Raw genomic sequence first — 14,159 nt, 5'->3', positions numbered from 1 at the left:
CGGGTAACCCTTCTCATAAAAACACATTGCAAAAAAGGAGTCAATTTTAGAAGTTTTCTTTTTTGAGTGTGTTTTTTCGAGTCAGTTGGCGACTTGCTTTCGATTATGTTTCTGTGTCAACGTATTTGGAAAATCGAAATCTTCGCTTTCGTTCGCATCCTATCTGCCGTCTTTCTTCGTACCATGTGTTTGGGGGACATCGAAAGGACAAATGGAACCCTGCCCACACCGATTATGATGTGTTACGTAAAAAACCCTCCGGATTAACATTACTTGCACATTACGTACTCACATAGTTACAATACAAACCGCAACGGCACCACCTACGTAACACTGTTTGTATCGATACCTGGGAAGCGGAAATCGATTGTAATTTACGTCTCTACCACTAGAGTGCAGTTAAAATCTCTGTGTCTAAATGGTGTTTCTGTTCTGCAGATAGAAGTAATTGGTATTGATATCTATATTCATCTAAAAAATGTTAATGTTAAATATGTGATAAAATGTAGATTTCGTAACAAAAATTTGTTTCTTTCATTGTTCAATTACGAAAGCTTTTGTAGACCTTATAAATATGTAGTAACTCTGATGTGGCGTGGGGCTTTCAGGATGTATGCAAATTCGTTTCGTTTCGTTTGTTACAGGTAAAAATGGTCAAACCGAAAGGAGAAAAGAAAAACAAATCAGCTATCAATGAAGTAGTCACACGTGAATATACTATAAATTTGCACAAAAGACTTCATGGAGTCGGATTCAAGAAACGTGCGCCCCGGGCCGTGAAAGAAATTCGTAAATTTGCAATGAAACAGATGGGTACTCCCGATGTTCGAGTAGATACCCGATTGAACAAGCAAGTGTGGTCAAAGGGTATCAGGTTTGTAATTATTAGACATTCAGTGCAATTCAGCACATTTAGTGTTAAAACTGATAAATGTAACAAAAGTACTGTTTGGTATGTATGTTCAAACCTAGTAGATGAATATTACCATAGGACTAGCAGCACCTATGAAGTTTTCTGTATTTTAATTTTGGATTATGTTGTAGCATTGTAAGTACAAAATTCACTCCCATAGGAACAGAACATTTAGAAAATCCATCTTATAAACAAAGTATTAGAGAAGATTAATGTATACTTGAAAAAGTTTATGGACATGGTAGGAATCTGTTTGTGGTTTGCATTACTTTTTTTGGTAGAGTACATAGTAGATTCATACGAGAACTTCCTCAGTATAGTATTTGTGTTTGATTATGAGTGTGTGAGACAAAGTTTTCTAGTTCTCAAATATTTCATTAATGGTGGAAACAATCACTTTCACATTGTGATTATATTTCAGGCTCATTTTTGTTGAAACCAATAGAAAATATAACATTTGGGGTCATCATGAGATTTTATGTTTACTATCTTCATTAGAAACAGATTAAGCAATAAACATGATGAGTTTAAGGGCTTGATTTTTGTTCCTCAAAATGTACAAGGGTTGTCAAATTGTATTGTCTGTCCATATGACTTAAAAGTGTCCTGCTGTTGAAAGCTCTTAGTGCTATCGCTGAAGTCTGTACCAAGGAAAAGTTTACACAAGTTGACCATATGGAACACTCACAATCTTGTGTGTTCTGTGCCATAAATTTAATTTTGTTATCTTGTATTTCTAGGAATGTACCTTTCCGTGTTCGAGTTCGCCTGTCCCGGAGAAGGAATGATGATGAAGATTCACCAAACAAGTTGTATACTTTGGTCACTTATGTACCTGTAGCAACATTTAAAGGATTGCAGACAGAAAATGTTGATGCCAGCCAGGAATGAGTGTTGTGACTGATTTCTTGCAATAAAACTTTGTCTCATAACCCAAGTGATTATTTTGCCAACTACCCATTCCTTTTGCCTTGACCCCTTCCTCAGTGTTTTAAGTACAGTATGCGCTATAATTTCTTGGCCATAATTGATGAAAGTATGGAAACATGAAAAGATGCTTTTTTCCTTTTATACTTCTTATTTAAATTGTGTGGTTTGCTGGCCAACCATTCCAATGAAGAATATATAATTTAATTTTTAATCAATTAAAAGACATCTAAAGTTATAGAATGCAGTTTTTCAGAAATCATCAGTGTAATGGTTGACTCCAAACAAAAGTTTCTTATTAATAAGCATATTGTGTACTTTACCTTAGTTTGTGGAAAGTCCAATCACACTACATCTTCCAAGGCATCTTGAGATTTCCCATTTTAGAATGTGTCCTAATGTTCACTACACAGTTTCTTGAATATCACATTCATTTTAAACTCATTCACAATTATTGTGGCAGTATCTCTTTGTAGGTGAATCATAGCAAGTATGTCATATCTCGTACTACTTCCTCTCATCAAACTTCCAAACCAGTTTGGGAGAATTACACCCATGATAATGATTATTTTCTTGTCTTACAATGGAGTATGATCAACATTGTCAGAAACTGTCAAACTGCTCTTTTTGAGGTTAAAGTTATGATGGTTGGGGAAAAAAAAATTATTTTCAGAAACATTTCAAATCAATATGAAATGTGTAACTGTTCACCAGTTTTATAATTCATTTTTAGAAATCACACTATTATTGATTTTTATCTTGCAATTTTATACCATCCTTCCATGAGTGGTAAGAATATGTAATCTTCATTTATGTTACAGAAGCTGAAGCATTAATGGATGCAGTAAGTTTAGTCTATTACTTTGGCTTTCAGGGAGAAGACTAGAAGAGCAAGTTGTAACATGCTATGACAGATTTGTATATACAGTCACCTCATACAGCACTGCTCTGTATACTGCCACCCTCACATTGTACCCATCAAATCTTTGGAATAGAAATTCCATATGTAATTTAAAAGAGAATCCCCCCAGTAAAACATTACTTACATTAGCCACTATGTGGCAATACAAATGTACCATTTAAGCATTATAATTTTGTGTGATACAGTGCCCTATCTTTTTTTTATGATTATTTTCAATATATAAGCATGCTGTACACCAAAAATTCAGAACTAATAAATAAAACCTCAGATAAACTTGTTTATGGAGGTGGGTTGTTACTAGAGGTGACCAGTTTAAATGGTAACATTACAAATCCAAGTCAGTACAGTAAATGAGCTTGCTACTGGAAAATCATTGATTTAGTAATGGGCACATTCCCCAGAATAAGCTGTGCAGTAACAGGTAACATTCCAAGAATTCTGGTGACGGTAAGAAAGTTAGTATGCACCAGATGTGTACTGTATAATGACAACCATTTGTTTGACATGGGGAGTGGCAATGTTAAGTGCTGGTGAAAATAAAATGTGCCTACAAGAACAAGATCCTAGTACACGTCAGCAAAACATTGCCAACTATTTCTCCATTTTCTGGGTAGTCTAAAACTGAAAAAACTAGGCAAATAAGGGTTTAAATTTACCACTACCCCACTTTGACACCAATATTAGAGGTGGGCAAAAGGCGCTTTAATGGGGTATGACTATTTCATTCGCTTTGTCCTACTTGTACCAATTTTACAAATTCACCACCGATGGTCTGCGATAAATTACGTTCACTAGTCACTACTTGGTAAAATAAAATCTTATATAAACAAGTCGCCAATGGTACACACAACGGTTAAGTTTTCCCGCTCACATTGTCCATTTACTTTCCGCCATGATATTTATGGTCGCTTTTTCCTGCGATTGAAAGACTAACCAAATGACGCTAATTTTTCTTTCTTAGAACAGTGAATATTTTTTGGTATTATGTATCTTATCTTGTACAACGACTTTTTCCACGTCCTGATTGATGAGGATCATGTAAGCTAATCTATTGTAAAAAGACTTATGGAGCACAATCTTGCATTTCATTTTCGGTAAAATTCGTGTACGAAGGCACAATAGCGAGTGAGATTGGCAGCGCCGAGATCACCAACTACCGTAAACTAAACATGGTTCAAATTCTACATACCCTAATCTGAACGTGATATTACCATTAGTACGTAGGTGGTTACTGTTTAATTAAGTTTGTGAATTTGGGAGTGCCGAAAGCCCGATAAAGACCGTCAACTAAACTGTAATATATTATCTTAAACTAAGCATTACGTGAAGGTAATATACTATTGTTCGTTTGGCGCAGTTTACTACTCTGTATGCTGGCAATGATACTGCGCCCCTGCGTGCTGCGAAAATTCAATCTAGTCTTCTTTGGTATAGACAGTTTGTGGTCTTGATTACAAAAAAGAGTTTTTTAGAAAAAAAATAATGTTTGTCCAAATAAAAATGAAACAGTTACTGTTGTGTTTAATTATGAAGAACTTTCAAATTACCAGTTTTTGCCAAGAACATAATATTGGCGTTTCGGAAATAGGAAAGTATAATATCTGAGTTTAAGAGGTTGCAGCAAACTACGCACCGAAGACTGTCATTTATCAAATCCACGTGCCGTACTAAGTTTCTATTCACGGCATATGTGTACAGTAATAGTTAGCGAATTCGTACGTTTTAATGTATCTTGCCACAATGAATTGTGACGAAAATTCAGCATGTGATTGGAAGGATAATGAATATTTGGATTTTAAGGAACTTGAGGAACAAATAGCACAAATTGTTGGTAATGGAAATCTGGAAGAAATGCTGAGAATACAATTGTCAGAAGTGGAAATGTTACAATCCATGTTCTCAAATCCAGGAGAATTTTGCGTTTATGATTATAGTGTGATAGCTGATATCAACGAATTTGTTGATGGCAAATGTTCGATTTATCCCCCTCGATTAGACTTTACCATCAATTTATTCATGGATAAGGTATGATGAAAATAAACTTGGGTGATGTCTTGTGAAAAATCGTAACCAGGGTTTAGCAAAATGAATTCACTGATCTCATATAGATCTTAGGGTGAGGTTAATACAGAAGATTTTACCTCTGCAAGCCCTTTAGACAAGCTTATATTTATCAGCAGCTTCACAGAGGGAGGAAAGTATGCATGCCCTTCAATAAAATCCTGGTTGATGTTTAGGACAAGGTACTGACTTTTAAGACATTACACCCAGCTTCTGATATTGATGTGTCAGCTAACTATTTGTTTATTTAATATTGGAAAGCAGAGTACAGTCATTTCCGCAGAATTACACGTCACATAGTGTTATGTAAATATCTTGTGTAGTGCAGATTAAGAACATGATTGTCATAAGTGCTTCCACTATTACAGACCCACTGGCATATTACACCCAACACAACCCCTCCCATTATAAGCATAAATGTGTTGTTGTTTACATGGGAATGGTGTTATACAAGTTTATCCATTGCTATTAATGTCAATTACACTGGCAAGCATGAATATTTGTTTTCACAGTTGAAGTTATAAGGGCCACTCAAATATCAGACAAGTATGTGTCCTGTCAAATATTCTTGGCACATTGTGGTAAGGCTTTTTTTAATTAAGAGATTGTATGTGAACTTTAGTATTCATTATTTTTAATTATTATTACATTTGGAAGTAATACCTATGTATTTATATTGCAATAATATTACATCTGAATATGCTGAGTAACTGAAGATAGTATAGAAATTCTGGAGTTTTAAAGTTCTGGAAATGTGTTACAGTCCAAAACTGTTAACAATAATTGGCTGTTTTCATTTTTAGGCAAAGCTGGAAGTGTGCATTAATTTGCCTCATGATTACCCTGCTAGTGAACCAGATATTTATGTCCGAAGTGACAAGTTGGATCGAAACCAGCAGCACATCTTAAACAGTGATTTAGCCAATTATATATCTACACTTGAAAGAGGAGAGATTTGCACATGTTCAGCAATATCATGGTTGCAGGAAAATGCATCCCGATACCATGTTGAATCTGCAAAACCCAGGAAAGATGTAAATCTTAGTGATGAAAGTGATACGTTCTTTACACGATACTGGATTTATTCTCATCATATTTATAGCAAAATTAAAAGAAGGGAGATTCTAGATCTTGCAAATGAGTTCAGCATTACAGGATTTTGTTTACCTGGAAAACCAGGAATAATTTGTGCAGAAGGATTGGCTGGAGATTGCAATGAATGGTGGCAAAAGGTATGTATATGTGTGTGTTTACCTCTCGGTATGTAAATTGGTTATTAATTTGTTTTATGAGCAAGGACCTCTGAAACGTCAGTAAACATCTACCAGACTACATGGCGCAACAACACAGAAGACAGCAATCACTTGTTAATTCTAGTGTTTCTATTTTCATTTTACAGGTTAAATGCATGAATTGGAAAAAAATAATGTGCAAGAAAAAGGAAGTAATTAACTTAAGTTCATTAAGTGTGAATTCCCTTCGCAAGTTCTCTGCATTTCAAGAAATTTCATTTGAATGTAGTCAGAGTAAGTCAAGGGAATGCCATATGGATATGGGAGAACTGTATCGCTACCTGACTGAACATAATTGCAGTTATGTCTTCAAAGACTACTTTGGTGTTGATGGAAAATGCAGCAGCAACCCACAGCATTGAAATATGAGGCATATTTTGCTTAACAGCTTTCTGATGTATCAAACAAAAGTAATAAAACTGTTACCAAATGTATAAAGCTGTTTCTAAGTTATACTACCACTATGCTTTCTGTCTGTAAAAACTTTAGATCTTAAGGGTCATTAACTGAGCCAAATATTTGTAATTGGGGAAATTAATCAAGTGATACAATTAATTAAATGTATAGATTAACTATGTTCTTTCATCACTAACTGATTGATCACACAGGTTAATTGGTCAGATTCTGAATATATTGTTTCATAAGTTACAGATTCAGGTGATCAGTTATGTTTTTCAGTACTATACAATGACCTTAATTTGCATATGCTCAAAGTATGAAATGGATAAGGAGATAATGTAAGGTATATATTTTTGTATTTTTAATTTGTACTTTTTTGGTTCAGTACTACCTGGCAGCGAAAGGAGAAAGCTTAATACAAACTTCATTACTTTTTTATATAAAAATGTGTAGCTTCTAATGTAACTTGTTGCACTTGTGTCTTTCATATTTGCAGTTTGGTTTGTAATGTTGCTCAGAAATTTCAAGTACTGCTAGAGTATAAGAAAGTACATACACCACTGGTTCCCAAATTATTTTCACCATTGGAAGAATATCAAACAAAATTCCAATACAACCCTAATGATGTACATTGGTAACATATATGATTCTTCTTGGTGCTATAGCCTTATTCAATTCTTGGCCTCGTCTGTCAGAAGTTTTGTACATTCTTAATAAGATTGAGAGTATGGCTCCTTGGATGGAGATTCAGACCATCTCAAAGCTGCTTGTTCAGGACAAAAATCACAAAACATACCCTTTTTATTAATAAGTTAAGATTAAACTTGTGCATTACCAATTTGTTTCTGTGGATACCTAAATACATCTCAGATTATTTAATGGTGCACAGATTATAGTGTTGACTAGGATTATCATGAATGGTGAGTAGATATGGATTTGGAAGGAGATGGTTATAGCCTGTTTGTTTCAGCTTCCCCCCCCCCCCCCCCCCCCCCCCCGAAGTAATAGAATAACCACAGAAAACCTGTTAGGATAGTGGGTGACCTGGCTATGATTTGAACTTGATACCTCCCAAATATAACCCGTGGGTCTTTGCCACACCAGGCCACTTTATGTGAGCACCTAAAATCCTGTTCACCAAACACCTTAGTTCTACAGAGGAAAGACTCAGAGCCAGTGGCTTGCATTGTTCATTTAATCTCAAATGACAACTCTGTTTTAAAGAGATAGTACATTAACTTGACTGCCACTCTTCATATCTTCCTGTTTTGTAAGTACGCATTTTATCTTGCCTTACCTAAGGCAGTTTTATACATTATAGTTTGTATTCTTTAAGTACATAATTAAGAGGACTTATATGATTATGCAAGATTAAAAATGGAGGCAAGTAGGGATTTTATTTTGTATTTTTAAACCTGTTGACTATATGTATGTTTTGAAATTTCCGACTTAATTCAACTTCATTCACAACTGTTAAGATTAAATGAACTCAGCCATAAAACTCTTCAGTAGTTAATTCTTTAGAAAGAAGTTTTGTCTTGAAACATAAAAGATTAGTAATGTATTTTATTAGTGTTGAGTGTCTGTTTCAGACTTCCAAAGTGCAGTTTTGTATAATTTTGCTTATATTAAATTCAGCATTAAATGGGTGTTTATTATCAGTCTACTTCTTACATTCTTTGTTATCAATAGCAGACAGACAGTGGGTTCTCCCCTTCACTATTTCCAGATAGTTTTGTTTCTATGTGTATTATGTGCATTTCTGCACACACAAGTGACTGAGGATTGCTTACGCTACCACAAACACCAACATTACCTGAGGAATCCAAAGCATCCAGATAACTCTGACATCACTAGCACCATTCAGTGGTAAATGTTCAAATTAATCAGAAATGTTACAATGTATATACATTTTCTAACTTATTTGTGGAGATTTGAAGTGTTATACTAAAGTAATAACTTTATGTCCTTATGTAACAGAATGCTGTTTTACACAAAAAATAAATATTAAAGTTGTGACATTCTGTAATGTCTTTTTTCATATTGCTTATTTATAGATTTCAACGAACAGATTGTATTTACACTAAGATGGATGTCTTCTGGGTTGTATTACCATGTACTCTGGTAGAAGTTTACCATTTCAGAGGTCTTTGTTGCTTTCACCATCAGAGTAATGAGTATTTACACTAACACATCTCTAAAATGAAAGCTCTGTTGATTCACAATGTACAGGCTGAATTTTATATTCTAAAAAACAATATAAAGGAAATCTGAGTACTGCACTGTCCCAAAAATAAATGTGGCAGTACAGTATGCTAAAATTAATGTAACATAAAAATTGGTAACCTACGATACCTACTTTTCTTCAGATGCTTTAAACTATACAGGGACACCTGCAGATGCAAATTAATTCATAATTATATTAATTTCCAGTAATATAGTCCATCTACATCATATATGCCAAATATCACTTCAAAGCTACAAATTGTCACCGTGTAATTGTTAGTATGAAAGTTTCATATATAGTTCGTAAATATATTTATGGTCCATTTCCATACAAAATTTCACATGCTCATTAGTTACCACCATGAAGAAAAATGTCAGGTTTAGATCTATCAAGACAGAATTTGCTTAGGGTTCCACAGTAAGTGGTATTACTGTTACTGTCATCTCAAAAGTTTGTATGGCTGTCATGTTCAAATTATCCCAGGACATTCAAAGATCTGATGGGAACTGGAATGGTCAACAGTTATGGAGTACAACAGTGAGGAACCTATGAAAATTACATCCAGGATAACTGTCAGTCACTTGACTAGCTACAGGCAGAATTCTGCCTTTGGCCACCACATCCAGGACTAGTCTGGGGCCCACTCAGCCTCCTATCCAATGGGTACCAGAATAGCTTATGAGCAGCAGGAGTAACTTAAACTTTCAACTTACCTTAGCTATGAAAATGAAAAAGACTTGAAGGAAATGAATAAAATGCACTATACCAATACAAAATACAATATATTTCAGTCAGCGAAGTGTTAAAACGATTTACATTTGTCAACTCAATCCATTCATCTTATGTAGCTATATTGTTGGCAAGCAACAGTCACAAAGTTTCCAAATTCTTCTATTCCAATTCCTCTACACTGTATCGGAGAGTGTATCTTAATTTGTCGCATATGAGTGTCTCTTCCATTTTGATGATTGCTAATAACTGCTATTTGAATCATGAATGTCCTTATTGGTTTTTCATGAATGTCTTTAAGTGGTATGAGGACCCAACCAGTAGGCTCATTCAAGTCGATCACTTCAACTTCTTGAAGATCATTAAAATTAGTGCCAGCACGGATTGAAATACTGAAACAGAGACATGAATTATAAGTTACAAATTACTAGATGAATACCTAGGACATGGCATCAGTTGGCCAGTTACAGAAATAAGACTAAAAATTAAGCATTTAATAGCAGGTCATTAAGAAAAATGTGAAAGAAGATGAGATGAAATCTGGTACACAGTGATATGGACACATTATACATAGAAAATAGGATTACTCTGTGTAAGAAATAAAGATATCAAATGACAAGGGACAAGATCAATGACTAAAGCTGAAACCAAGTGGGGAAAGAGTAGACAGAAAAACAGAGTGCTTATGGAAGGATGAAGAAGATTTAGTCAGGGACAACCCACCCCACCATAAATGTTTTGTTTTTTGGTCTAACATAAGAATGGTAAAAGGGGGAACATCTTGAAGTGATCATGGTATATTTTAAGAAATTATCACAGTATTTGCCTGGACTGGCTGAAGAAGAAAAAAGACTGGTCAAGCCAATGTTTCAACATGGGACCCTGAGACAACAGCATGAGTGCTAACTTCTACAAAGTAACATTTAGTACCACTACAGAAATAAGTTTTTAGAACAATATTTAAATCTTGATAAACTCATAACATTACATTACATATCACTGTTAATGAAACATACACTGGTATCACCAAGCTGCCAATCCTGAAAATGTATATTATGTTATTAAAATGTTTGTATCATCGAAGACAGTCTGCTCAGAAGTTTACTTTAGACTTTTTGCAACAACATTTCCACTATTAGTTTTAGAACAATAATTCACGATAGCTCAAAATTTCTTGGGTAAAACCAGGATATTTTCCTTGAAGCTCATTTAAATTGTCAAGTACTTTGACTGAAAAAGAACACGCACAGAATATTTAAAAATGGCAACAACACATCCAATATTTAAAGACTTTCTGATATTGAGTTTAAATCCTGCAACTTCATTACATTGTAAAATAACAAACATGTAATATAATTTCTATACAATGTTTGCTTTCAATCATTAGCAAATATTAAAATACTTTAATTGCAGATGATATAGTATAAACACCATGGTACAAGTGCCTTTAGAAACTTACCGGCTAGGAGTGTAGCTTTCATCCAGTTTGTAGTCTGTAAAAATATATATATCATGAACAGTTGTCTTTCTTCGAAACTGAATATTTACTAGATGTGGCAATTGTCCATCAGATTGCCAGTAGGTTTCCGTACAATTATCACGCAATTGGTCAACACCAAAACCTGAAAGAAAACACAAAACAGAAAAGTATAAATAAGCAGTAAAAACTAAAGAAATATTGGTATCACTTAATTTACTTATATGAAGGATAAGTCAAGTGAATTATAAGAATTAAAGAGTGATATAACCTGATACTGAACCACATGTATTTGCCACAAACATATTATCCTAAGTAGCTGCACAGACTTGTATTCGTGAGATACTTGGCTTGAAGTTTAGACAAAGTTTTCAGACCATCATTACTCTCAAGGCATGAAGAAATTCAAATATGAAAGTACTTGATCGAGATGGTCACAGACGAAACCTACAGTTCAAATCTCAGCCAAGAGGAGTGGTTTTCCTAAGTCCCTCCAAGCTAATACTGTGGTACATCCCTAGTATAGGTCATAATGTTGCCATTTTTCAGTTATAATCAGTCTTATCATACTTGTTGGTTGGGTTAAAGGCATGCCAGCAACTTCGACTGTTTGTGCCTGTATACTGTCATTTAACATCATGTAACCCATGCAAGTGAGAAAGTGCCATTTAATAATCCAAGTAAATAAATCACAGGTCATAAGAATGACTGGTGAGAAGAGAATTAACAGCAGCTAAAATGTGCTTTATTAGAGATACAGCAAATTACACCCTTTCAACCACAAAACAAATGATGAGAAGATTACAAATTCTACCAATATTATATCTTAAACACTATATTGAATGAACTTAAAGATATTAAGGTATTACTGTAAAAATTATGATGGGTTCCTTGCACTCAAAAAATATTCAGGCCAAAGAAAAGAATCATTAGGGAACTGTCTAAAAACTTGATAGAAAAATTCTGTTTTGTAATATATGTATCAAGTCACATGTCTAATACTTGGGAAGAACACCCAAAATCTACAACATTAATACAGTTTCAAATATACCTGGTTTACATGATGATAAGCTCCATATAGCCTGAGAACCAACTTCCCGAACTTTGCCAGCCCTCTCTTCACGGATTGGATCAACAGGTTCTACACCCATCTTTGTGGTCATTGCAAAAAGACAATATATATCTATAAACAGAACATTCAAACACAAGGTAAATTAGGTTTACTGCTATGCCTATGCACAGTGTCTGGCTAAACTTAGCACTACAGCATATGCAAGAACTGCAAGCTGTTTTATAAATTCTGACACCAGGGAGATAATTTGCCTATCATAATAATCAGAAGGAGGCAAAAATCAAATATTTTGCAATGTAGCAAAAGTGGATGTGGCAAAAATCCAAGCATTCGCAGATCCTAATATTGAACCAAAGTAAATGGTTGGATGTTTCCTTTAACTTTATCCAAAAGCCTGGTACTACACTTGCTAGGTGAACTCCAGAAATGTTCTGGATATTATGGATATAATATTTCACAGCAACTCAACCATGCACACACACAAAATAATTCGGACAAAATAACATATTAATTTATTTTGAATTTATGAAGAAGGCAATGGCAAACCACTTCTGAATCATCTGCCAAGTAAACGGACCTGTCGTCAGACAGAACACTAATAATAATAAAAATTGAATTTATGGCAGATTAAGTGCTAGTTACGAGATTTTCAAGAAATCTACCATGTATTCTAAAAGAGAACCTAGTATAAGCACATAGAATAGTTCTGGACCTTATAAGGTATGCCAATCTGAACTGTTTGCTTATAGCAGAAGTAAATCTGTAGGTTGCTGAATGTTCCATCACAGTCATCCCAGCAACATATGAATGTGTCTGGCAAGTCTGGTAGCAGATTCTTCCCAACATGAACATATGAGCAAGCCAGAAGACTGAACTGAGCCAATGTGCTTGATCCAACAGACTTTGAGTGTGACATGAGTGGAAACTGACATGTCTCATGTCATTGGGATCCACAGACTTAACTTCACATGACTCCCACAAACTAGCATATACACTTTCCTCATCATTTTTCTCCTTCACCTCTAGTTGTGGTGTATGTTATAGCATTACTAATGTCTGAATCCATCGAATGTGTAGTCTGTGTTTGTAATGTTTCCAGAAATTTCTCCTTTCCTTCTATATTTATCAGACATATACTTGGGCAGAAATTATACACAACATCGTGATACACAATTATATAATACTGAAAATAACTTGTATTTCCAAGCAACATCCAAAACAATAAGGAACATCTTATGAATACTATTTATTGTAAGCAATTATTTAGAATCCCTTTAAGAATAAAAAATTTCAGACACTGTTATTATTACATAATTTATATTCAACCCGTTTTATTTTTGGAATACTTTTTTTTTTTAAATTTCCTACCATTTAATCTAACATTTTCAAAAACAGGATTAAAACCTAACTTACAGTACAGCACACATCCGTGGCGTCGGTAGGCACTAACGTAGGCGCAGTTCATCTACATCTTCTTCTTTTGTAATCAATCCTGGGATTGGTTGTCAGCAGCTTCCAAGCTTTACTTATAATTGGTCACAGTTTGAATTCCATAGATCCTTCATAGAAAAGAAACCACTGAATTCGTATGGCCATATGGCAGCAATGGAATGGTTACTTCCAGAATATAAGCAGAAGGCCGCCAATAACATGGGGAGAAGGCATTAGAAAAGCAAAGAGCGACAGAGGACTTACAGAAGAATGCAAAAGAAATTTGGGGGTGAGAAAGCGACGTTAGGCGCTGTGTTCCTTATAAGAGCTAAACCAAAGGATGTAGAACATGTCCTGACCTACTAGGGTACCTGTCGATTTTTACACCCAGATTCAGCTATGGTTTTTCAGTGTAGCTGTTGAATAATAAAACAAACCTTTGCGAAAGATTATGACAGCAATTGATCAGATTCTGAAGAGGTGTTACATAATAATTTAATTTCGGTCACAACATGCCGAGAAACCAATTGCGCTCCTGTCGTTTCAAATGTGAAAAAAGGGAAACAGAAACTAAATAAATACATGGTAATTCAAAATAGAAAACCATCATCGTGGTCGATACCACATAAGAGTCAGTATTGTAGAGTGTGCCGCGTGGCGTAATGCTATACAAGGCTATGTGCGATAGGTGAAAACTATGACAGATGTT

The 14,159-nt window shown here is 34.7% G+C and overlaps 4 protein-coding genes across 6 annotated transcripts in view; 2 read left to right on the top strand and 2 right to left on the bottom strand.

Annotated features, from left to right (window-relative positions):
- The window catches only part of rib (BTB/POZ domain-containing protein ribbon), a 155,240-nt gene extending 151,365 nt beyond the window's left edge, over positions 1 to 3,875 (bottom strand). Inside the window, exon 1 of the mRNA XM_087353589.1 lies at positions 2,164 to 3,875. The gene's annotated coding sequence lies outside the window, so the exon portion shown is untranslated. The remainder of the gene's footprint in view (positions 1 to 2,163) is intronic.
- RpL31 (ribosomal protein L31) lies at positions 305 to 1,845 on the top strand. 2 transcript variants are annotated; one of them, XM_022073189.2, is made up of 3 exons: positions 305 to 444; positions 645 to 874; positions 1,654 to 1,845. In XM_022073189.2, exons 2-3 carry the CDS (start codon positions 651 to 653, stop codon positions 1,802 to 1,804), a joined length of 375 nt encoding a protein of 124 aa, XP_021928881.1. In that variant the 5' UTR covers positions 305 to 444; positions 645 to 650; the 3' UTR covers positions 1,805 to 1,845. The 2 variants fall into 2 exon arrangements, with proteins under 2 accessions (XP_021928881.1, XP_021928880.1); XM_022073188.2 differs by having other exon boundaries at positions 327 to 451.
- Positions 3,876 to 4,167: 292 nt separating the features above from the next.
- On the top strand, positions 4,168 to 8,538 carry LOC110834240 (RWD domain-containing protein 2A). Its single transcript, XM_022073185.2, has 3 exons — positions 4,168 to 4,787; positions 5,627 to 6,055; positions 6,223 to 8,538. The coding sequence occupies exons 1-3, from the start codon at positions 4,488 to 4,490 to the stop codon at positions 6,475 to 6,477; spliced, it is 984 nt and encodes a 327-aa protein (XP_021928877.1). The 5' UTR covers positions 4,168 to 4,487; the 3' UTR covers positions 6,478 to 8,538.
- Positions 8,539 to 9,504: 966 nt separating this feature from the next.
- APC10 (anaphase-promoting complex subunit 10) lies at positions 9,505 to 13,720 on the bottom strand. Of its 2 annotated transcripts, none has more exons than XM_022073187.2 (4): positions 13,433 to 13,720; positions 11,999 to 12,098; positions 10,930 to 11,092; positions 9,505 to 9,862 (listed from the first exon to the last, which is right to left on the bottom strand). In XM_022073187.2, exons 2-4 carry the CDS (start codon positions 12,096 to 12,098, stop codon positions 9,577 to 9,579), a joined length of 549 nt encoding a protein of 182 aa, XP_021928879.1. In that variant the 5' UTR covers positions 13,433 to 13,720; the 3' UTR covers positions 9,505 to 9,576. The 2 variants fall into 2 exon arrangements, with proteins under 2 accessions (XP_021928879.1, XP_021928878.1); XM_022073186.2 differs by having other exon boundaries at positions 11,999 to 12,130; positions 13,433 to 13,715.
- Between the last annotated feature and the right edge of the window lie 439 nt (positions 13,721 to 14,159).

The sequence above is a fragment of the Zootermopsis nevadensis genome, unplaced genomic scaffold, assembly GCF_977971745.1.
Source record: "Zootermopsis nevadensis isolate Lab colony 2312 unplaced genomic scaffold, Znev_1.0 Znev_ptg000022l, whole genome shotgun sequence".
Lineage (NCBI taxonomy): Eukaryota > Metazoa > Arthropoda > Insecta > Blattodea > Termopsidae > Zootermopsis > Zootermopsis nevadensis.
This window is presented reverse-complemented; position numbering and strand designations above follow the sequence as displayed.

What these genes read in the sequence shown, in the direction of transcription:
- RpL31 (XM_022073189.2), top strand. Translation starts at nt 651, where the DNA reads ATGGTCAAACCGAAAGGAGAAAAGAAAAACAAATCAGCTATCAATGAA. An exon ending in GTGTGGTCAAAGGGTATCAG is followed by an intron (nt 875 to 1,653) that starts GTTTGTAATTAT and finishes TTGTATTTCTAG; the next exon opens with GAATGTACCTTTCCGTGTTC.
- LOC110834240 (XM_022073185.2), top strand. Translation starts at nt 4,488, where the DNA reads ATGTATCTTGCCACAATGAATTGTGACGAAAATTCAGCATGTGATTGG. An exon ending in TCAATTTATTCATGGATAAG is followed by an intron (nt 4,788 to 5,626) that starts GTATGATGAAAA and finishes TTTCATTTTTAG; the next exon opens with GCAAAGCTGGAAGTGTGCAT. An exon ending in GCAATGAATGGTGGCAAAAG is followed by an intron (nt 6,056 to 6,222) that starts GTATGTATATGT and finishes TTCATTTTACAG; the next exon opens with GTTAAATGCATGAATTGGAA.
- APC10 (XM_022073186.2), bottom strand. Translation starts at nt 13,484, where the DNA reads ATGAACTGCGCCTACGTTAGTGCCTACCGACGCCACGGATGTGTGCTG. An exon ending in CCACGGATGTGTGCTGTACT is followed by an intron (nt 12,131 to 13,432) that starts GTAAGTTAGGTT and finishes TTCTGTTTATAG; the next exon opens with ATATATATTGTCTTTTTGCA. An exon ending in GAAAGCTACACTCCTAGCCG is followed by an intron (nt 9,863 to 10,929) that starts GTAAGTTTCTAA and finishes TCTCTGTTTCAG; the next exon opens with TATTTCAATCCGTGCTGGCA.